Below are 23674 nucleotides of genomic sequence, written 5' to 3'. Positions count from 1 at the left end.
CACGTTACAAACTAAACATCCGTTGGGTCTGAATCTTGATTTATCCTTGCTTTGTTTTTTGTAATGGGATGTGAGATGTGGATGCGTTCCCTTTAAGAATTTAAGGGGGAAATATACTTATATTGGTTCTCACACGGCGTTCTGGGCGTGCTATTGAAGATACGGCCGCCTTGTCCTTGGAGCGTCTGTGTAAAACGTTTAAGAGGTATTACAGAGGTCAGTATTGTAAATGATTTGGTCGGATTTTGGATAATGTTAATGGGGGAGATGTTGATTGCTTTGTACTGTTTCATTATTATCATTATTAGGCCACGCCCCTGAAGAAGGAATTCACGAAATCTGATGTGCAGCCGGCCCCGGATTGGGCGCACGGCCCGGACTTTACTTTTCAGCACTCCCATGATTAATGGAATATAAACCTTGGACCACTTGGACACAGGATTGCTTTTGTGATTAATTTCAAGAACTTTGAGCTTTGGTTTAAACATGTGTATGTTTATTAAGCAATGTATGCAATGAATAAGACATACAGTAAACATTAAGTATACACAAACAGTTGAACAATTTTTACTCTCCCTTGGGGACTCCTCTCTTTTTGTGCTAGTAATTACGGGAGAGGCCATCCATTTTCTTTTTGACAAAGAAGATGTGACAGGGCTAATTACTATGGACTAGGTTGCTTTGGCACCAGGGAAGAAACGGCCATGGCTTGGGAAGTTCCCGCCCAGAGAGTAGGCTTGACGTTTGTCTACATGGTTTGAAATCCATTAACTCTTTCATGTGGGGGAAACCCCCAATACATTTCAAGACTCTTCTTACACTGTAGGTGGGAACTATTTTTGCAGACAGATTATAATCAACAGTGTGCAAAATGCTTTCTCGTTTCCTGCCTGGCCATGAAGGAGGTTAGGTTGGTCCGTTCAGTAGAAGAGATGAAACAGATTTTTCTTTCCTGAAATCATGCTGAACTCGAGCGCCCTTTACAGAAATCTATACCCCAAAGCTGTAGGTGTTGGGCTCAGAACAAGGGAGGCCTCTGCCTTGGACAGAAACATTTATGTGGCCCTAAGGGACTGTTATGTCATTATGAGGCGGCTTTCCTTTGGAGGGGGAGTGGAGGCTAAAATCTGGTGTTGAGACGTGTTTACAGTCTAGCTTTGTTTTGATTGGATACATTCTCAGATTTTATATGAAGTAACTGTGATGAACGCATACACTAAAAAATTTATCATGGTCCCCAAAGAAATTATATTGAGGCAAGTTTCAGCTTAAATATGATACTGAGAAGTTCTCCTGTATGCACACAAGGATTGGGAACACAAACTAATGAAGGAAGCTTGAATTTTCTATCATCGGTGATGGAAGCATTGCTTGCTGGAGTTAGGAACCATGGGTGTAAAGTAAATGTGCATTTGAATGTGGATTCACCTATCCTGCAGCGCTTTTGCTGCAATATGCAACTTTTTGAGCTAAAAATGTTATTTTAACTACTGGGGTTGGATCAGGGCATAAATAGCAAACTTGAGGTGCTAAAAACTGACACATGGGAGAAATAAACTGATAATAGTATTTACTGATTTTTTTTTGTGCTATCCTATACAGGCCCTGACCTGAATAGCCCAGGTTAGCCTGATCTTGTCAGATCTAAGCTAAGCAGGGTCAGCGTTGATTAGTAATTGGATGAAGACCAGGGCTGCAGAGGCAGGCAACGGCAAACCACCTGTTAGTCTCTTGCCATGAACTCCCCCCCCGGGGGGGGGGTCACCATAAGTCAGCTATGACTTGAAGGCACTCTCCACCACTATAAACAGGCAGGAGTTTCACTAGGTTTTTAGATGGCTAGATTTGGGTGCCTAATTTGAACAAAATGGTGCGTTAGCTGAGCTTTACATACTTGCTGTTGTATGAGCATACATGAAAAAGAAATGGGATGGGATAAGTGGAGGATTGTTGGCGGCGAGGAAAAGGCAAAGCTTATAGGGAGTACGGGTGGGATATGCTCAGAGGTTTTTAACAGGAAATATTTTCCTGAAAGCAGAACACCAGGAGAACACCGCCAGATGAGATCATTGTAAAGCACTTTTATTCTGTAACAGTCCGCTGGGCAGTGTGGGGGCTTGTTCATGCTCCGAGAATCGTAGTAGCCCAGTAACTCTCCCATGTTGTAGGTTAACTCACCTAGCTGCCTTGGCAATAAGCAGCTGTAATCTCAGCCAAGCTGTTGTTCCCTCTGTATTACATTTGTGCCTTTTGCCTTCACAAACATCTCAGGGTAACAAGCTCTACCATCGGTAGAAAGGGACAGTTTCCAATCTATGCAGCTTATGGTTCCTACACAGAAGATAAGAAACGTAACATTCTGGCTTCTGCCTTTAAGGAAAGCTTAAATTGTCAGAGGCAGTAGGCTGGTTTATTCTGACAGCCTACCTGCTGTGGCTAGAATAAGCTTCATTTTATCTGCAACAGCAAAAGGCTGTCCAGGAGTGTTGATCAGGCAGCTTTCCACCTCCACCCCTCAAGGATTACCCTTATCACCTCTCTGTTTCTCAAGCAAGTAATAAAGGCACTTATTAGTGCACATAATCTCAGTGGGTTGGCTCTGATTACTCCCTTCTCTTACATTCCTCTAAGAGAGAATCAACCCAAGTTGCTTACAGAGCTAGAAAACTTATAGCTGCTCCGTATCCATAGATGTAGCCCAAGGGTGAATAAGCTGCATCACTTCAAGCAAATGCACCGCACTTTTAATGTTCACATACAGCCTCCCTGCAAGCAGAAAACAAGCACATCAAACGAAAGTTTCCAACTTTGCCCTTCTCCTGTGGTGCTAGTTATCTACAGGCAGGGATTCACTAATATTGGGAAGCCCTCTGCTGCCTAAAGCAGTAGTCCATTGTGCTGCCTCATTCTGCAGGCCTCAGAGGCAGGGAGTACCCAACTTGACAAAAAGAAGCCAATTACTGCCTTTCCATTAGTTGAGCTTTAATAGGCGCTACTGAAACTGCCACTGTTTAGAGCAATCCTTCGATTAAAGTCCTAAAGCTTAACCAATGGGCCTCAATGCTATAGAGCAGCGGGTGTATATACACACACCTTCCCAACATAGTTTCAAAAAAAAGTCTCTTGCTAAGAGTACGATTTGGCTTCTGTCTACACCTTCGAGACCAAATGTAAAACTGAGAGGACAAACAGTGATGGTTATCGCTGGAAGCTGGCCCAAGCCCAGACAATTAAGGCCTCATGAAACAGGATGTGAACTGAATCCTGTGTGAGGTACGTGGGAAGCAAAATGTTCACGGGTTCGAATTGTCATCTTCAAGCACCACTAAAATCTCTGGCTCCAGTGAGCACAATAGGAGATGAGTGGAGAAGAGCCAAGCAAGAATCTAGTCTGCTTTCTGCAAAGAAAAGGGCACCCCTTGAGACCGGCAATGAGCTGCTGGAGAAACTGCTGCGGGCCTAGGCCTCGGCAACAATCAGATCTCTGGTGACTTGGAAGGCAGCAACGAGGGCTCCCAGCTGGATCTTCTCGCTTGTTCCTGCAGCCAGACGATGCCTGAAGAAAGAGCAGCAGAAACAAGAATGCATACAGAGGAAGAGGCATCTTCTACCCTTACAGTAACTGCACTTGCAAGTCGCAACCACGTATACAAAAGCACTCTTGAGCTACCAACACAGCTTCTGTTGGGAGCCAGACTTAACAAGTCCATTAAAGCAGGTTCTCTTCAGATGCAGCAAATTGTGCCACTCTCGTGTCCAGCCCAATTTGTACTGCTGACCCAGATAAATCTCAGTGTTCCCTAAAGAAACAGCAAGGAACATTCTAGGACTTGTGAGGGAATAATAAAGGTTTTTTTCTGAGCTTATCCTTGTTTCAAGTCTTTCAGAGTGGGCGAAAAACACCAAAACCAAAAATTTCATATTCCAAACAGTGCAGAAGTCAGGTGTCCTACATATTTTTAAGGGGGGGGGGTTCGCTCGCTGCTGAGAAAAAACCCACTTGGAATAACTGGACACAGACCAAAGACAAATCGCTTCTAGCCCCATAAGTGGTTTTTGCCCAGCAGTGAGGAAGTGGGGGAAAGAGAATGTCAAAAACCCCCTTTGGGCAGCCTCCCTCCCAGAGACACTCACTCAATATCTGCCATCTTGATCAATAACTGGATTCGTATAGATGATGGAAAGTCAACTGGAGAGCAAAAAGTCCATCAGGAATATGTTAAAGGAGAAAAACAAATCTGGTTATTCCATCCACGTAGCAAAATGATACGCTTTCAGTCTAGCCCAATGGAACATGAATTCTTCTATAAAGTGGCATTTAGATTTGGCACCCAAAGCGCTCCTCTCTCATTTTGTTTGGATTATTCCAGCCCGTCCCCCTCAACTTTTTCTTTTTTTGTGCAAACTAAGATGTGAGGACCTGCAGCAAGGGTACACAAATAGTTATCTGTCCTGCCCCGTAGCCAAGATTTTCCTCTTCTGCACAACTCCAGAAATCGTTTCCCACAAGCTGACGGAAAACTGCCAGCACGATCAGCAATGGAACATGGTAGAAACGTTGCCTTGAAGTGCTTTACCTCGGTGGACGAACAAATGGATCTCCGTCAGGATGTCATGAAGAGCCAGGCCCTTCAGGGTTTTCAGTTCCATGATGTCTGAGCAAGGTGTCAAGGTGAGGAACACGAATCAGGGCGCGGGAGGGTTCTAGCGCTTGTGGACAGCTGTTAGCAGAATACCCTCCCCTGCTGACTGATCTGCAGAAACTATATCCCAGCCTCCAATCCGAGGCATCCCTCAACATGTCAAGGGCGGGTTCAGGCTTTTCCATCTGGGGATGTCCTGTACACAGAACTGGGAGCAGGTGCATGACTTCTCACTGGGGGAAGAGCTCTGCTGTCCTCTGCCTTTGTTCTTGAACCACTGCACATACCTGGATCGGGAATAAAAGCAACTGGAGCATGGGAAGAGGAACAGAGGTCAACCAGTTACTTTTGTTTCATTCATGCTCAGGGCATGACCATGAATTTAAAATAATTCTGCCCCCTCCCACCCAGCAGGGTGTTTTTTCCCCTCCTTAGCAGTTTCAATTCATCTGTTGGTGGGAGAAGCAGCTTCCTGAGTGACACAGAGAGAGACACGGTGCAATTAGCACGGTGCAAATACCATTTTTCTGGGGGTGGGGGATTCTTCAAGCCTGCGCAGAAGGCTGGATGTGTGTGGACACCGTGCTTCCATAGCAAGCTTGTAGTTGGCACCTGATGTGAAGAAGCTCTTTAAAAACGGTGAGGAGAGCATGTGTTAGTAATGCAAAAAAGAAAGGTGGCCTGGTCTGTGTCTTCCAGCAGGGAACCTTCTGATCTGTAATGCCACCTTCCTCTTCCCCAAGAGGCCACATAGTTCCTGCTTCCATACCATCATGTATGATCCATTCTTGCCCCAAAGCAGCAGCCACCTCTCAGGCGAGGCTGGCGGAGATGGATCTGACCCAATGGAGATACAAACCACCAGTGGGTTCTCCTTTGCAAGCCCCACTGACGTGAAAGCCAGTCGTGCAGAACCAAAAGTTCCAACTTCTGCCAAGGACCTGATTCAAAGTAACCCATTTCATTTAACTGCTTCATGCTTGCAAACACCTCTGTTTCCAGTGCATGACCTAATTTCATTTCAGGGCACACTTGTCTCGGTGCAGACACTGGATTGGGAGCAGAACAGTCTAATTTCACGAGCAAAATGTTGCTGCAATAGAATCATGACACGCCCCTCCCCATTCTATTAGTTGGCACTGCATCATTCATGAGACACTTCCAGAGACTGAGGTGATCTCAGAGACAGGGTTGGATCCAGCAAGACTTGCCCCTGGTGAAGAAAGGAGGTGACAGGTCCCCCTTTCACTACCAAAGAAGGCGAATGGGACCTGTAAGGGCAAAAGCCAGGTGTGATGAGGAGGGGATTTGGGTGCAAGTGAGTGGGAGAAAGCTAAAGACAGGTAACGTTTCTAGTATCCACAAGAACAGCCAAGGAGGGAACTAACTGAGCCAGCCTGGCTGCAGCATCGTAATCTGTTTTTGCTTCCCTTCAGCAGTGACTCACAAGGTAGATACCATCTTTTGGCTTCCTTGAGGACGACTAGATGACCTGCTGCTGCTCTCTTCCAATTTCTGCTTTCTAAATAGCTCGGCAGAGCATCCCGGTAACATATAGGAGAGGCGGTGACAATTATCAAGCCCAGTATTGCTGCGCCTAATAAATATGCAGGGTGCTAAAATCCTATTTGCACAAACAACAGAACAAAATGTAGGAGGGAAGACTGACGTCAGCTGTTTTGGGTCCTCAAGGGGGATATAAATATCTAAATAAAAGCCGGCTGGATCCAAGCCATGCTCTGGAAAGATAAGAGGTGTTATCATGGGAACGGCAGGGAAGCAGATAACATTTCCAGTACCTTACTGCTATCTATGGTACCCAAGAATCTAAAGAAGTTGGGGAGAAAGCACTGGAACCAGCTCGGGTAGCAGGTATACAATGGTCTAAAAGTTTAGGAAAAGACCAACCTGTGATTTGCTCTCCACCAGTACTGCTGGTGAAGCTCCAGAACTCTCTTCTCGCCTTGCAACTCAAGATCAAAACATTTGGCTATTTAGGGGTGGCCAGAGGAGTGTTCCATATGAACACAGAGATCCCAGCCGTACGGGGGTTCGGGGGGAGGACACCATCAAGGATACTGCGATAGGCAGTGGTGAAATCTTGGTTCAGCATCCAGTCCAAGATGTTGGCAATGTCAGACTTGAGTGGCTGCCCTGTGCAGGTGTAGACGGTCTCCTCCGTCACCTTCCCAAAGGCCATGTTAGTACTCTGGCATGGAACAAGGAGAGAAGGAAGACAGTTTGTTCAACTGAGATGCCTAAGTCACAGCCTGGAAGCCGGAACCCCTTTGGCCCGAAGAAGAAATCAAAGCAATTGTTTGTCTTCTTTGGGTCAAACAAGCCAAATGTATTCTCCCCTTCAACCCACACAGAAGATCCACTCTGGCCCATGTGAATTTGGCAGCAAGCTTTGGCTGATGATCTCCCACAAGAACGGCCAGAAATGGAACTGAACTAGTTAAGCTACACGCTTCCAAGTGATGAAACTACCTTTCCTCTGCTCTCATTTGCTTTACACAGGAACCAGAGGCTTGGTGAACAGAGAATCAACCAGCCTTGTTTATCAGGCACAGCATCCCAAAGGAGTTGAGCCCCAGCCCACATTTTGAAACAGGAAGAGTTGGTTGGACAACATGAACCTATTACAGCAAGTACAGCGACCTGCACTGTTGGGAGGGGAAAACCTATCCGAGCACATGTGGGCCTGCATTTCTCACCTAGGAGAGTCCCAGCTTTGCTCAGAGGGGCACCGCTCAGGTTTTGCCCCCGACAAGCATTGCACAAGGGCAGGGAAAGAAAAAAAAATAGGAAGTCCAAGAGCCAGAATGTTGCAGAAGAAACCAGGGGTCTAGAAGGATTACACATCCTATACTACAGATTACTGGGAACATAGAGGACAACAAGGAGTGAGCCAAGCTTCTAGTGTCAAAGGGCAAAGGCGGACAGCTACTGAAAAAGTTACCCTTTCAAGTAACACACACTGGGAGGGACACGGAGTTATGGAACATGAAGCAGCCGTGCCCACTGAAGCCATTTTGGGTAAACAGAGCCTCCATGTCCAAGGCAGTACAATTCCGAATACCAATGCTGGGGCCAAAAAAAAGGCCCTGCTTGGAAATTCCCCTGAAGCATCTGGCTGGCCACTTCTGGAAATAAACCACTGTATTATACACGTCTTGGGAGTTGGTCCTACAGTGGCTTCCTCCTGTCCTCTGGTGTAGCAAGAGAGCAGAAATGGATCTGGTCAATGGCCAGAAAGTAGCACACAGGCTGGCTTACCTGTAAGATGTTCAGAGCCCTGCGCATATCGCCGTTAGACAGCGTCACCAGAGCCTTCATCCCATCTTCGCTTATGTCAACTCTGAAAGGCAAGGTGGACTTCAGTTGGCAGGCTGGAGGAACACCCGCTCTAGGGGTCACCCCAAAGATGGAACCCACTGAGTCAGCCTGACTCCAGCATCACAATCTCTTTTTTGCTTCTGCTCCCTACAAGGCAGAAACAACCATTTGGGCCCCCCAGGAAAGACTTGCTGGTCCCTTTCAATTTTAGCTTTCTACATAACTCAGCTGAGCACCCCAGTAACATATATAGGAGGCAGTGACAAAAACCAGAAGCAGTATTGAGGTTCCCAGTACAACATGCAGGGCGCCAGCATACCATTTGCACAAACAACAGGAGAAAGAAGCAGGCACTTCAGCCTCGATACAGGGCTTTCAACTCACTTTTCCTCCTCTACAACATGCTGCAGGCGGGGAACCATAAGCTCTGGTGTCAGAGGCCCGAAGCGGAATCGGGTGCACCTAGACTGCAAAGCTGGGATGACCTTGGAGAGGTAGTTGCAGATCAGGCAAAATCGGGTGTTCTCTGTGAATTTTTCAATCACTAGAAAGACAGCACATGGAGGGGGAAGGGGAGAGTTGAACCAGCTTTAGGCCAAAGTCCAGTCAAAGATTTATTTAACTGATTACATCTGACAACAGTATTCACAGACAAGAGAATACCTACTATCGTCAACTACTCGCCACCACCACACACCTATAACCCTCTTCTCTGCTGCCAATTGGACTGATCATTTGAATCCTATATCCAGACAAATGGGCATCATTCTGCATCTCCTCCAGAACAATCTCAGCAAGCAGAAACCCCATCACTAAGGGAGATCAGGGTCGGAAATGTTATACTTTCTTGAAGGACTCTGGCTTAGCTCTTGCCAAGCCGGTACACCTGAAAGGACGACCTGGAATGCAAAACGGCAACTGTATCCTGCAGGCGTTAGACACCAATGCCTGCAATTGCAGAACAGGAACAGCCTGGCTAACTGGTGCCCTCCTGAGCTGCTGAATCTTCATATGGTCACACACCTATGCTCGCTGCCTGAGATGTGCTTACCACGACGGAGGGCATTCTGGGCATCCTGTGTCATGGCATCGGCTTCATCCAAAATCACCAGCTTAAAGCCCTTCCTAACAGAAGACATGGAGACAGGGAAAGCGAGGACTATACATTCATCCAAAGCTTTAAGACAAAGCCTGCCGCAAGCATAGCATAAAACCCCTGCTGCTTCATAGCTTTTGATTTGTCGTTCTTCCTCCCCCCTCGCCACCTCTTTCAGGAGAAGGAGCTTAGGAGGCCTCCTGGCACTTACTTAAATATTGTCCTCGTACTGGCAAAGTTCAGGATAGGCCCTCTGACAATATCAATGCCCCGGTCGTCTGAAGCATTCAACTGTCAAGAGAGATGCGGAATATTAAAGTAGGGCAGCAACTTTCCATCAACCTGTTAGATGAGGTCAAGTGAAAAACTTTCTGGTCCACCCAAAAGGCACCCCTATTTAGTTGGACAATGGATTTTAAAAAATTAATTTTAACACATGTACTAATTTAAAAAAAATTGCAGCCAGTGGCGCCATCTTAGAAGAGGTATTCCTCCTCTTATCCCATCTTAGAGGGAATGTCTCTTCTAAGCTAGCATCTGCTGTGACACCTACATGCAACATCTTTAAAAAACCTATCTCAACGGAAAATATGCTTTTCTTCTAAACTACTGTTTTGTTCAAATGCGAAGACGTGCAGATTTAATCACAGAAATCAATATTATTAGCCCATCAAACGAGTTTTAAATTAATTAACTGGTTGATAGTTGCTATCATTGAGAAATAGCCAAGAGGACATTGGAGTTGGTGTGCCAAAGGAGATATTAACAGGTTTTCACCTGGCATCTGGGTAGACACAGAGATACTACCATAAATGTTGCTAGACAAACAGTGGCATCTTAAGAACAATTTCCTGGGAGTAAGATCTATTAAGATTCTGAGTAGACCTGCACAGGATTGCTCTCAAACTCTCTAGCCTGTAAAGTCCTCTCATTGGAATCCCATCCTAGGGCTCTACTCTAAAGTAACACCCTAACTTATGGGACACTGATTCTCTTATGGTGTTAAAGAAAGCCACACAACTGTCTTTAAAACAAAAACATACAAATTAGTGTATTAAGGAATGTGGCTACATATGATACCCGTATTTTTTCCCTAATAGAGATTAAAACAACTTGAATTTATGCGATTGGAGCAGGGACAGTATGCCCTCCATCCCAGTCTCCCCCAGAAAGCCACAGTCCTATCGGCTGCACTCTGTAAAAGAAAACAGCCCTTTAACGTGAACACAGAACTACAAAGAATACATATTGTCGAAGGCTTTCACGGCCGGAGAACGATGGTTGTTGTGGGTTTTCCGGGCTGTATTGCCGTGGTCTTGGCAGTGACACTGTGACACTGAGAGATCTCTGTCTTTTGGTGCTACACCTCTGAAGATGCCAGCCACAGTTGCTGGCGAAACGTCAGGAACTGCAATGCCAAGACCACGGCAGTACAGCCTGGAAAACCCACAACAACCAAAGAATACGTAGTTCCATCAGGAGTCTTTGGGGAGCCGCAAGGTCAAAACCATTTCTCTCCCTCCCCCTAGAAACAGAATTACCCGGAGCCTGTAGAAAGCACAGGAAGTTCTCCATTCCCTTACCTCTAGAACCATCGACCCAAACTCCTTCTCTTTGTAAAGCTGTTTCGCGCAGGCCAAAATGGTGGAGGTCTTGCCAGTCCCTGGAGGTCCATAGAGGAGAAGATGAGGCAATCGATCTTCACTAATGAACTTCTGAACTGGAGGAAGAATTGAACGGATACCTCTGCTTAACATTATAACTGTATTTATTTATTTCTGCTGATACATTTGAAGCAGTTGACCATTTAATATAACAGCTCAGAATCACGAGACACCATCTTTTACATAATGGTCACACATAATGGCCATGTGGAATGGCTACTGCAGGAGATGGTTCTGAAAGAGGAGTAGCTAAATGGCAGTTGGTTCAGGCCAATGGAGAGGGACGCGCTGTCTCACTTCTCCCTCTGATACAGCCTGATGGAATGGGCCACATGTATGGTTATCAAAAACTGTAACTGGTTTAGAAAGCAGCCTGATTATTGTTAGGGGCTAGCTGGCAGGAACGTACCTTACCCATTCTATAATGGCCAGCAGCCCATTTCCAACCTCAACTTAATGGTTACTACTAATGGTTTTAAATTTTTTTAAAAAAACCCTTGTTCATCTTCGTTCTTCTGTGCCTCCACACATGGGGACTGAGCAGGCGCAGGCCAGCCGCCGGAGAATCTTCCATAGCTTCTATAGCTCCGAAGGGGCCGTTTGTCGCGCGCCTCAGCGACCGTTTTCCCGCCCAAACGGTCACGTGCTCCTCCAGCGACCAATGGCCCCTTCCCTCAGTTCTCTTCTTGCCGCCGCTGGGAGAGAACGTTAGCTTCGTTGCTCTGCGCTTATTGCTTGTGATTGATCTTCTGGTTTATTTGGACATCGGTTTGGACTTCGGATTTCGCTTTTGGATACTGATTTGGACGGTAATTAACGAACGGTTTCTGACTCGGACTGGTTGACCTCTCTTATTTGCGCGCCCCTGAAGATGGCCTCAAAGGCGCTCTTCAAGCGTTGCCTGAAGTGCCATACTAAAATGGCGCAGACCGATGGCCACGACCAGTGCCTTTTTTGTCTGGGGGAGACCCACAATGTGACCGCCTGCAAAATCTGCCAGGGGTTCACGAATAAGGCCCGTCAGGATCGGCAGGCCCGGCTGAATTCCTCCCTCTGGAAAGCGGTCATGTCGACGGCAACACCGCTGCCCTCCCCCAAGGCTGGCCCAAGCCCCTCTGTCGGAGGGCGCTCGAGGGCGGGTTCTGTGTCCTCCGCTCGGTCTGCACGCCCCGCAAGTGCCGCGGCGTCGAAGACAACCTCTCCAGCGCAGGGTTCGGCGCGGCCGCCCCGAAGCGCTTCTTCTACCGCGTCGGATCCGAGAGCTGCCGCCTCGGGACCGAAGATCGTGGTTCCGAGCCCTCGGTCGGAACCGACGGCTGGGTCGATTCCGGTGGCTAAGCCGCACTCGTCGTCATCCAGAGCTACGTCGGTACCGAGATCTTCTTCAGAGCCACCGGCAAAGAAGAAAAAGACCAAGCACCGTCATCGCTCTCCACGCTCGGTTCCGACGGAGGAGGTCATCCTGATTCCGCGCACACCGTCTCCTCACCTGGGCTCTCCGGTTCCGGAGGATGTGCCGGACCCGGGCGCGTTCGAGGTTGTACCATCGGCGCCTTCCCCGGTAGCTGATCCAGGCCCGCCTCCGAGTCGCCAGGATCGGTCGTCTTCTGGTCACCGCTCGCCAGCAGCTGCTTCCAGTCGTGAGCGACGTCGGTCCGAGGAGGGGAGTGTCGGTTCCGTGCGCTCGTTGGCCTCCCGTCATCGTCAAGCTTCGGATCTGCCTCCCGCTTTCCATTGCCAATGGGAAGGGGCTCCTGGTTTCGCATACTCGGAACCGAGGCCCTCGACCTCTAGGCAGGCATGGTTCCCTCCGCCGGCCCGGGGAGAGGAATCGCACAGTTCCGAAGGGGAGGACATCGGCAGCGTCGGAGATTACGGTTCCGAGTCCTGTTCCGAGCCTTCACCAGACGACAACGTGGCGCCGAGCAGTAGTTCTCCATATGAAGATTTGAGAATCTACGCTGATCAGATGGCTCGGATGGCTCAAGCTTTAGAAATGGACATCTCCTCAGCCGTTCCCCAAACCAAGGACAAGCTGCTCAGGAGGGTCTATGCGGACAATCCTGCAACCGTTGGCTTCCCTATGCTTGAGGGGATAGAGGAAATTGTCGAGAAGGTGTGGAAGGTGCCCTGTGACCAACCTGCCACCTCGAGGAGGATTGAGCAGCTTTATAAGATTAAACAGGGCACCTGGCCGTCGTTGTTGAAGCACCCTCCGCCTTCATCGCTCGTCACGGAGGAGTTCCAGTCTCGCCGCTCTGGAGCACCCTCAGCGCCACCTGACAAGGAGGGGAGGAAGCTAGATGCCCTGGGTAGACGGCAGTATTCCATCGCGTCCCTAGGGCTGAGGATTGCCAACTACCAGACGATTATGGCTGGGTACCAGCTCTACCTCTGGGAAAAGTTGGCATCCTATGTTGGCATCCTCCCCCCTGAACAGAAGGCAGTGGTGTCGCTCCTGCAGACAGAAGCTGTCCGCCTGTCAAAACAGCAGCTAAATGCAGGGAGCCATGCGGCCGACACAGCAGCTCGTGGGATGACTTCCGCCATCGTCCTCCGACGCCACTCATGGCTGCGGTCTACGGCCCTTTCCCAGGAAGTGAGGTCCCGGGTGGAAGGCCTTCCTTTCGAAGGGGAATCACTGTTCTCTGCGTCCACCGATGAAGCCTTAAAGAAAAAGAAGGAGGACAGGCAGACGGCACGGTCCTTGGGCCTAGCTCCCACGGACAAACCCGCCTACAAGCCACGGTACACTCCCAGGTACGGCCCTTACCACTACCAGGGCAGGTACCAGCAGCAGCGGCCGGGTTACCAACCGTTCCCGGCTTATCAACAGCGACACTACCCTCCTCAGCAGCAGCCCAAGAGGCGTAGGCCGTTCAAACCTCGTTCCTCGCAGCCTCCGGCCCAACAGAAGGAGCAGCAGGGCCCTGGGAGGCAGTACTGACGGGTCAACCCAGCCGTACCACCGAACTTCTCAGACAGACTGAGGCCATTCCTCTCGGAGTGGGAGTCAATAACATCTGACTCATGGGTCTTAACTATTGTTGAGAAGGGGTACGGGCTGGAATTCATTGAACTGCCGAGATGCTGTTCACCGCTGACCGCTGTCAATAACACTATGGCCGAGCTGGACACTGAAATAACATCGCTCTTGGCCAAGGGAGCTATAGAGGAAGTGCCCTATGAAGGCTCTGTGAAGGGGTTCTTCTCCAGGTTCTTCCTAGTCCCCAAAAAGGACGGGGGGTTGCGTCCCATTCTGGACTTGCGAGGCCTTAATGCCTATTTGAGGGTGACTAAATTTAAAATGGTAACGTTGGCAACTGTGCTTGCCCTGCTCAGGAAGGGGGACTGGTTTGCGGTCCTGGATCTGAAGGACGCATATTTTCATGTGGGGATACGTGAAGAACATAGGAAATACCTGAGTTTTGTCTACCGGCAAAGGGTCTTTCAATACAAGGTGCTCCCCTTTGGCCTGTCCACTGCCCCACGGGTGTTCACTAAGTGTGTTGCTCCTGTGGTCTCCTTCCTTCGGGAGCAGGGTTGTTCAATTTTTCCGTACCTTGATGACTGGCTCATCGTGGCTGAGTCTGAGCCCAGATTAGTCCAGGACCTTGATCTGGTGCTTACCACATGCGACCGATTGGGCCTCGTGGTTAATCTAGAAAAATCTAAATTGATTCCCAGTCGTACGGTCTCCTACATTGGTGCACTTCTGGACTCTGTGAAGGGTAAGGCTCTGCTCCCCCAGGAGAGGGCTAGGTCCCTAAAGGGTCTTGTGTCCATGTTTAAGAGGAACCGTTTTCAACCGGTACGCACTATCCAGTGCTTGCTGGGCCATATGGCTGCTGCTACTTCTGTAATCCCCCTCGCCAGGCTGCATTTGCGGCCTCTCCAGAACTGGTTTGTACGAAGGTATGATGCTTTTCAGCACCCTCCGTCCCTCAAGCTCTCCGTTCCTAGGAGCATACTGTCCTCGTTGGATTGGTGGTTGTCTGAGGGCAATTTGTTTGGAGGTTTCCCGTTCGGTTATCAACATCCTGACATCACGGTGACCACTGATGCCTCTCTGGTGGGATGGGGGGCTTACTGTGGGGATGTCTGTGTCCAGGACGTCTGGACTGAAGGTGAAAAGGCGCTGCATATCAATGTTTTGGAACTAAGAGCCATTCGTTTTGCGCTTGTGTCCCTTACAGCTCTGCTGCGAAATCGTCACGTGTTGGTACAGACAGACAACACCACTGCCATGTACTACGTGAACCAGCAAGGGGGCACTGCGTCCATGACTCTCTGCCGGGAAGCCACGCTCACCTGGCAGTGGGCAGTCAAGAATGGCGTCACTCTGCGAGCCATACATGTGGCTGGGTCAGACAACGCTCGGGCGGACGCCCTGAGCAGGGTTCGGTTGATAGACCACGAATGGGAGCTCAACGACGGGTGCAGTGGGCTGATCTTCCAGATGTGGGGACGCCCGGTTGTAGATGTGTTCGCTACGGCGGAGAACGCCAAAGCCCAGACATTCTGTTCCCGGGCAGGGAGCGACCCGCTCTCTATTGGGGATGCCTTCCTGTTTACGTGGAACCGGGGGTTGCATTACATGTTTCCGCCCTTCCCCTTGATAGCCAAGGTCCTGTGCAAAATAGAGGAGGACAGGACAGACTGCATCTTAGTGGCCCCATTTTGGCCGAGGCAAGTCTGGTTCCCACGGCTCCTGCAGCTATCTCAGCGGACCTATGTGAAGCTGCCCCCTTGGCAGGATCTTTTGAAGAACGGGGACATTCTTCACCACGACCCCGGGAAGCTGCACCTGGCAGCTTGGCGGATCGTCCCTCCTCGTTGACTTTTTCCACGCAGGTGGAACAGGTCCTCCTGAATGCCCACAAGCCATCTACCCGGCGCTCTTACGAGGCCAAGTGGCGGAGGTTTGAGACCTGGGCACGTGAGAAAGGGGTGGTGCCTACAGATAGCTCCCTAGGGCTAGTTTTTGACTATTTGTGCCTCCTGAGGGACCAGGGATTAAGGGTTACCTCCCTCAAGGTTCACCTGGCAGCTATCTCTGCTACCCACTCTCGTGTTGATGGTAGCACGGTTTTTTCCCACCCAAAGTCCTGCCAGTTCCTTAAGGGGATGTTCAACCTCTACCCACCGGTGTCGCCTCCTGTACCACAATGGTCACTGTCTTTGGTGCTGGCACGGCTAATGTTGCCTCCCTTCGAACCTTTGGCGACTTGCCCCTTGGACCTGCTATCGTACAAGGTGGCATTCCTAGTGGCTATAACCTCTGCCAGGAGGGTCAGTGAGCTCTCTGCGCTAAGGTCTGATCCCCCCTTCCTTTTATTCCATCCCAATAGGGTGGTATTGCGTCCCTGCCTGGGTTTCCTGCCTAAGGTAGTGTCCACTTTTCATCTGTCGCAGGAAATATCGCTTCCTGCATTCTTTCCTCATCCCTCTTCCAAGGGGGAAAAGGCGCTGCACACTCTGGATTTGAAGAGGGCGTTAGCTTTCTATCTGGACAGGACAAAGGGCTACCGAAAGTGTCCTCACCTGTTCGTGTGTTTTGGGGCCAAGGACAAGGGCAATAGGGCTTCCTCGCAGACTCTGTCCAGGTGGATTGTAACGGCAATTAGTAAGGCTTATTCCCTGGCCGGGGCGAGCTGCCCGCTGCAGGTTAGGGCCCATTCCACACGGTCCCAGGCTGCCTCTTCGGCTCTCCTCCGGGGGGTTCCGTTGGCTAGCATCTGTAGGGCAGCCACCTGGTCCACGGCTGACACCTTTGTCAGGCATTATGCTGTGGATGTGGATACAGGGCGAGATGTGGCTGTGGCCAGGGCTGTATTGCATTCCCTCTTTTCCTAAGGGGTTCTGGGATGCTACGCTATGATGCTACATTTTTTTGTAGTTGTAGGTTTTATATGTATATATGCTTATATATATATTTATTGAATATATCCTTATACAAGTGGTGTATATATGGGAGTCGGTTGTATATATGTACTATTTTTGTATGTGTATATTTTTGTGTATAGTTATTTGTTGTTTACACTTGCTGATGGTTCTTGTGTGATACAATAAAATTGTGTTGGACTTCACCCCACCTTCCTTATTGTGTGAAGCTTGGTACACTCCCATGTGTGGAGGCACAGAAGAACGAAGATGAAAACAGGGTTGACATACCTGTAACTTATGTTCATCGAGTTCTTCTGTGCTGACACACAACCCTCCCTCCTACCCCGCTGTGAACTCCAATGCACAATGCTGTGCGGGCTGTAACAAATATTGGCGTCCATGCAGGTGGTGACTATGTGTATTGGTTAAGCGGCGGCAAGGAGAACTGAGGGAAGGGGCCGTTGGTCGCTGGAGGAGCACGTGACCGTTTGGGCGGGAAAACGGTCGCTGAGGCGCGCGACAAACGGCCCCTTCGGAGCTATAGAAGCTATGGAAGATTCTCCGGCGGCTGGCCTGCGCCTGCGCAGTCCCCATGTGTGTCAGCACAGAAGAACTCGATGAACATAAGTTACAGGTATGTCAACCCTGTTTTCCAGCTGACCCAAAGTGTTGTCATTGTGCGGTCCTGACTTCCACCACTGAGTTCCACCACCTCTTTTCAGCAGGAAAGCGGCAGAACGGAGTTCCAGAACCTCCTGAAAATGGTCACATGGCTGGTGGCCCCGCCCCCTGATCTCCAGACAGAGGGGAGTTTAGATTGCCCTCTGCCCTGCTAATAACAACATTCGATTTATATACTGCCCTTCAGGACAACTTAACACCCACTCAGAGCAGTTATTATCCCCACAACAACAAACACCCTGTGAGGTGGGTGGGTCTGAGAGAGGTCCCAAGGTGACCCAGCTGGCTTCAAATAGAGGAGTGGGGAATCAAAGCCGGTTCTTCAGATTATAGTCCCGCACTCTTATCTACTACACCAAACTGGGCTGACAGTGTGTGACCAGCCCAAGGTCACTTGGCAAACTTCCATTGCAGAGTGGGGATTTGAACCTGGGTCTCCCCAACCTTAGTAACTATTATACCACAGCTTACAGGACCCCTTAGGATGACAGCAAGTAACACCAGCTAAAAAGCATTTCCTTAGGAAAACCATCCATCTTCCTTTACTTCATCTGGGGAGTCTCGCTATGCAGAAATCCCAGTGGAGAGGCAAAAAGCATGTCTGCTACGTGCATTGAGATGAATCACTCAAAAATAAAATTCCAAGAATTCAGTACTTACTGGTACTCAGAATATCCTGATGAGAAATCAGATCACCCAGCGTCTGAGGTCGGTATTTTTCTACCCTAACAATAAAAAAATTTAAGGCAGTCAGGGCTGACGTCTGAAGCATGTGGTATAATCATAAATATATTTATACTTGCTTTATCACAACAAAAGAGATCAATGCATGGGAGCAGCTTGCTGTGTGTGCTGTTCTCATGGAGCACTAGGGAAATTTCAAGTGCTTAAGCACTAGAGTTCATATAACTAAAAAAAGTTCCCAGACATTAGGACATGCATGTTCTTGGGATTTCTGAAGAACTTCCAAGGTGGACCAAACCAGTGGTCAATCTTGTTCAGCAGCTTTCCTCCCACAGGAGCAAACCAGATGCCCCTGACAGGCCTATAACTGGGATACAAAGCCATCTCCAGCAATGGCCAATCTGCTCCCCAGCAATTGGCATTCAGAAGCATACAGCCCCTAAGGCACAAGGTTCCATTTAGCCATCGTGGGCCAATGGCTCTATTTCCAAGCCTTCTCATACCATGAGTATAAGTAACATCCCATGAACCCTTGATTAAAGGGCCAGGACCCCTTTCTCCAGGCCAGCTGTTAACCCTAGACGAAAAACATCCTTCTAATCCTTGAGGGGAAATCTCTCTCCTGTTCTCCAAATAGCCCACATTGTTCCAGTCGACAGCTCTCTGGGGTAAAAAAGGAAATTTCAGTTTCTTATAAGGTAGCACAAGGCATTCAGTAAGTATTTAATATTCCTAAGTGAAAACATATACATTTTTATGTACCTGAGAGACCAGGCTTAATTTCCCCAGCCCTGAACATTCGACAGACAGCAGCAGACTGCTTATACACATGCAGGAAAAAGACGGTGCTGAGAGAAGTAAACAGCTTGGTTCCTCTGAGCAGTTATGTATGGTTGAAATGGCTCAAACATCTTCATAAAAACCACACTTAAGATGTCACGGGGCGTTCCAATACAGCTGGACAATTCTGAGTCTGTCCAGTTTTTCCAAGACCAGTTATTCTCTAACCTCTTATAATCCAGGGTGTTTTTTTTTGCCCAAAGAATCTCTGGGAACAATCCCCATTTATACAAGACACCAAAGTTCAAACTAGACATGAGTGAGATTATGGATCATGGTCCATCTTCAAAAAGACAAATCTCAGTTACACAGTGCCCCAATTTGGATGCGGCTGGGTGGGAAGGGTACAGGGAAATTAAACATTGGCACCTCTAAAAGATTTCACTAATTAGACCCCTTGCCCTGTTATTAGTTTCCTAAAAGGGAAATGATATACAGCCTTTTTTCTAAAAAGTCTGCACTGTGCAGGAAGCCAGGTTTAGATTCGCATGGCAGTAGTCAGGTCCCATGTATGGCAGTGATTAAGCTTAAAGAATCTGGGAAGATGAGCTGATGGTCTCACAACATCTTATCTGTTTCAAAGCTAACAGCATTTAGAAATGGCTACAGGTGTGAGATCCTTCTCTTACTATCATTCATGAATTTAAGTGGGGGAATATTTGTCCTTGACCTTGAATTCTTAAATACATCACCATCTACTTGAGACTGCCCAATTTTGAACTTTCTACAGCCGCAGGAAAGACTACTTGAAGAAACTGTAACACCTCAGCAGGGAAGACATTTTCTTCATTACATGATATCGATTATAGCCTTTTTTCCAGATATTGTGTATCTGGCCCATGATTAAGTGGTTATGAAACAAACTAGCTGACAGTCTCCTGTTGAGCCGTGTCATATGTAGCATTTGGGCCACCACACTGCTTTTGTGGGGACTGTGTAACAATATTTGTTGTGTTGTATTTTATTGACTTTATTAAGTGTGCAACTACATCTACAGATTGGCTTCAGTGGGTTGGATTTGAAATTGATGTATTTATGTCCCATCAGATTCTGTAGTACACTTAACACATTTCTTATTGTTCCGGTTACACAATCAAGCACACCTGGACATACAAACAAACACCATTCTCTTCATTTGGGGCTTTATGTGTGTTTTTCAGTTCAGGAAGGATGATCTTGTTTTTCTCGGTATCCTTTCTGGACAGTATTTTCAACAAAAACCAACAGGCAGAGACATTATTTGAAAAAGCACAGGGCTTTTCCCTTCCAAGTTGTTGGGGTTCCTTTATTCTCTTGTAGAGGTCTTGATTAACATTTCTTTAGTACTCATTATACATCTCCAGAGAGATTTTGATTTGCACAGATCACCTTAAAAAACCACTCCCCTTTTAAATTATTTTGCCAAATATCAAGATCAGTTTCTTGTTTGCATATGGCTACTAAGGCATCCCTCGATCCTTCTGCAAAAGGTGTCTGGAGTGGACAGAGGCCCGAACTTCAATACTTAACTTCTTTTACAGAGCTACATCTAAGATTGCCAATGCTAGAGACTTTGGGGGAATGGAGCCTGGAGAGGGCAGGGACCTTAACAGATATAATGCCAAACAGCCCACTGCAGCCATATTGTTCAGGAGAACTGATCTCTGTCAGCTGGAGATCAGTTGTAATGATCTTCAGGCCTCACCTGGAGGTTGGCATCCCTAGCTACGCTTGTTTCCAGACATAGCATTCTGTTTTTTTTAAATTAACATACTTGACTCATACAAAACAAAGCATATTTAGAATCAGTTCAATTATTATACAAGTTTTAATTATATCAAGTGAAACATCCTAGTTCTTTAGTATTTCTGCATTATTCATTTGTTTCATATCAAAACCAACCCGATCCTTTAAAAGAATGTATGCCCCTTTCTTCTTTTTCTGCTACAGGGGAGGGGGGATTCTGTCATCCATTTCTTGAATATACCTGCTCTTACCTTCTCTAAAGCTTAAGACAGAAAGAATTTGGGTGGAAGATGCTATCTTGTTTAAAACTGACAACACATTTTTACCTCCTATTCCAAGAGATGGTTGGTTCTCCTGTTCTTGCCCTTACCACCTTTCCTTTCTTCTCCCTAGATTCTTTTTAAAAAATCTACCCCAACATTCCTTTATCCAGAAATGTATTCCCCTTCAATATTGAAGCAGCAATACCATGCAATGTTAATACAATTTTTTAAAGCAGCAGCACCGTGGTTCAGAAGCACACACACACACCCCTTTAATGTACCTTCCCAGGCCCTGATGTGAGGAAGCTATATATTTATTATTAACCCTTCTGCTCTTCCTTTGTAGTGGAATTCAAAGCAGCCTACACAGGATTCCCAGTTCCTCTAGGCACTGACCAGATACAATCCTACTTAAGTTCAGCATCATATATTTCAGATAGGCTTGCCAGTTCCAGGCAGGGAAATTCATGGAGATTTGAGGGTAGTGGAGCCTGGGGAAGAGTGGGACCTAAACAGAGTATAATGCCAAAGACCCATCCTCCAAAGCAACAGTTTCTCCAGAGGATCTGATCCCTATATTTATTTATTTACATCACTTATAGGCCACCTTTCTCACGGAGACTCAAGGCCAATTACAAAGTGTGGGTTAGCACAGTCACTTTCAAGGACATTTCAATAAACAATGTAATAGGGTCTATAAATGCAAATTTGCAGAAGTTTAAAGCAGAAATCCAATACACTGTGTTGAGGAATTGTTGAAACACAGCATTAGCAATTCTAAAATCAAAAAGAGTCCAGTAGCACCTTTAAGACTAACCAATTTTATTGTAGCATAAGCTTTCGAGAATCACAGTTCTCTTCGTCAGATGCATGGAGGGCAGAAAGAAATTCTAAGACTGACATATTAAAGAATACAGAACAACAGTCTGGAGATATAACTCTGGTAGATTTCCAGGCCCCACCTGGAAATTGGCAACCGCAATTTCAGACCCCCCCCAACCCAGGACACAGCGTAGCTGGGGGGAGGAAGCACTCTGCACATGCCCAAGGGAACTATCACTACTTGGAGAACGCTTTGCAAAGCCAGCTCAAGCTTTAAAATTTTTGTCCCGCCCTAGCATTGACTGAACCACTAAAGTAAAGAACTTGCTATGCACATAAAATAACAATAGGAAAAGCTGAGTAGGGAGAAAATAAAATCAGAAATCAGCAACTGACAGCGCAATCCTAAACAGAGTTACACCACTGTAAGTCCATTATTTCAATGGGTTTAGACTGGAGTATTTCTGCCTAGGATTGCTAAGTCTCCTACCAACCATCTCCCCTATTACCAGGGCAAGTTCGCGGCCACCGTCCTCCCCGAAGCAGCCGCGCGCTCCGCAGCCATCCCGGCTCCACTTTAAAAGAGACACTACAGCCTCCTTTTCCTGGGCGCGAAAGGGACCAAGTCCCGCCTCTCGCGAGACTTGCGCGTCCACGACCCCGCCTCCTCCTGGGTTTCTTCCTCTGTCCCTGCCGTTGCTAAGGCCTCTGGTTACCAAGGGGCGGGGCCTGCAACTACCTGGATGGGGAAAGCAGGGGATTGGCTGCCAGGATGGCGTAGCGGGCGAGCAGCCCCAGCGGAGGGAGGATGCCTGCCTCAGATGCTCCTAAGCCAGGGTTGCCAGCTGCAGGCGGGGCCTGGAGATCTTCTGGAATTACAGCTGATCTCCAGGCAACAGGGGTCAGTTGTAGTGTTGCCAGCCTCCAGCTGGTGGCTGGAGATCTCCTAGAAGGACAACTTATCTCCTGGTGATAGAGATCAGTTTCCCTGGAGAAAACGGCTTCTTTTGAGGGCAAACTCTATGGTATTATACCATTCTGAGTCCCGTCCCATCCCCCAAACTTGCCCTTTCCAGGCTTCACCTCCAAAATCTCCAGGAATTTCCCAACCTGGATCTGGCAAACCTAGTCAGTTGCCCTGGAGAAAATGGCTGCTTTGGAGGGAGGCCTCTGTGGCATTATCATGGTGTATTTTATTTCCATGGATATTTTATGGATTTTATTTTGTATAGATATTAGTTGGATTTTTTTTTAAAAGATGTTGCTTGCTAAGGCTTTGAGCCAATGCAATAAGGTTTATGATGATTCTTTAATAACATAATAATAGTGTGTTTATATACCCCCAACAACCAGTGTGTTTATATATTGCTCTTCTAGACAGGTGAGTGCCCAATTTAGAGTGCTGAACAAAGTCAGTGTTGTATTGTCGAAGGCTTTCACGGCCGGAGAACGATGGTTGTTGTGGGTTTTCCGGGCTGTATTGCCGTGGTCTTGGCATTGTAGTTCCTGACGTTTCGCCAGCAGCTGTGGCTGGCATCTTCAGAGGTGTAGCACCAAAAGACAGAGATCTCTCAGTGTCACTGAGAGATCTCTGTCTTTTGGTGCTACACCTCTGAAGATGCCAGCCACAGCTGCTGGCAAAACGTCAGGAACTACAATGCCAAGACCACGGCAATACAGCCCGGAAAACCCACAACAACCAAAGTCAGTGTTATTATCATCTCCACTATACAGCTAGGGAGCTGGGGCTGAGAGGAGTGGCTTACCCAAGGCCACCTGCTGAACTCATGGCAGTAGTGGGATTCAAATCAGCAGAGTGCTGACTCACAGCCCAATCACTTAATCACAATGCCACAGCAGCTCTATGGCAATATACCCTGAGGTGGGGTCTACCCTCCCCCAACTCCTCCCTTTCCAGGCTTCACCCCCAAATCTGCAGGAGCTGGCAACCCAACCAGCAAGCCAGGCTGAGCAGCCCTATGGTGCTACAAGCTAGCTCTGCAGGGAGGCAAGGTGGGTGTTGGCTAACCC

General features: G+C 48.0%; 1 protein-coding gene across 1 annotated transcript; it reads right to left on the bottom strand.

Annotated features, from left to right (window-relative positions):
* Positions 1 to 2066: 2066 nt before the first annotated feature.
* RFC5 (replication factor C subunit 5) lies at positions 2067 to 22243 on the bottom strand. Its single transcript, XM_054996707.1, has 11 exons — positions 22153 to 22243; positions 17970 to 18034; positions 10662 to 10798; positions 9290 to 9369; positions 9034 to 9107; positions 8367 to 8526; positions 7923 to 8004; positions 6723 to 6852; positions 4578 to 4655; positions 4135 to 4189; positions 2067 to 3556 (listed from the first exon to the last, which is right to left on the bottom strand). Exons 1-11 carry the CDS (start codon positions 22206 to 22208, stop codon positions 3460 to 3462), a joined length of 1014 nt encoding a protein of 337 aa, XP_054852682.1. The 5' UTR covers positions 22209 to 22243; the 3' UTR covers positions 2067 to 3459.
* Positions 22244 to 23674: the final 1431 nt, after the last annotated feature.

This window comes from Eublepharis macularius, chromosome 13 (assembly GCF_028583425.1).
Source record: "Eublepharis macularius isolate TG4126 chromosome 13, MPM_Emac_v1.0, whole genome shotgun sequence".
In the NCBI taxonomy this organism is placed as follows: Eukaryota; Metazoa; Chordata; class Lepidosauria; order Squamata; family Eublepharidae; genus Eublepharis; species Eublepharis macularius.
The sequence above is the reverse complement of the archived record's forward strand: the minus strand, read 5'-3'. Positions and strand labels throughout refer to the sequence as shown.

What these genes read in the sequence shown, in the direction of transcription:
- RFC5 (XM_054996707.1), bottom strand. Translation starts at nt 22,208, where the DNA reads ATGGCTGCGGAGCGCGCGGCTGCTTCGGGGAGGACGGTGGCCGCGAAC. An exon ending in GTGGCCGCGAACTTGCCCTG is followed by an intron (nt 18,035 to 22,152) that starts GTAATAGGGGAG and finishes TTTTATTGTTAG; the next exon opens with GGTAGAAAAATACCGACCTC. An exon ending in CCAGAATGCCCTCCGTCGTG is followed by an intron (nt 8,527 to 9,033) that starts GTAAGCACATCT and finishes CTGTCTTTCTAG; the next exon opens with TGATTGAAAAATTCACAGAG.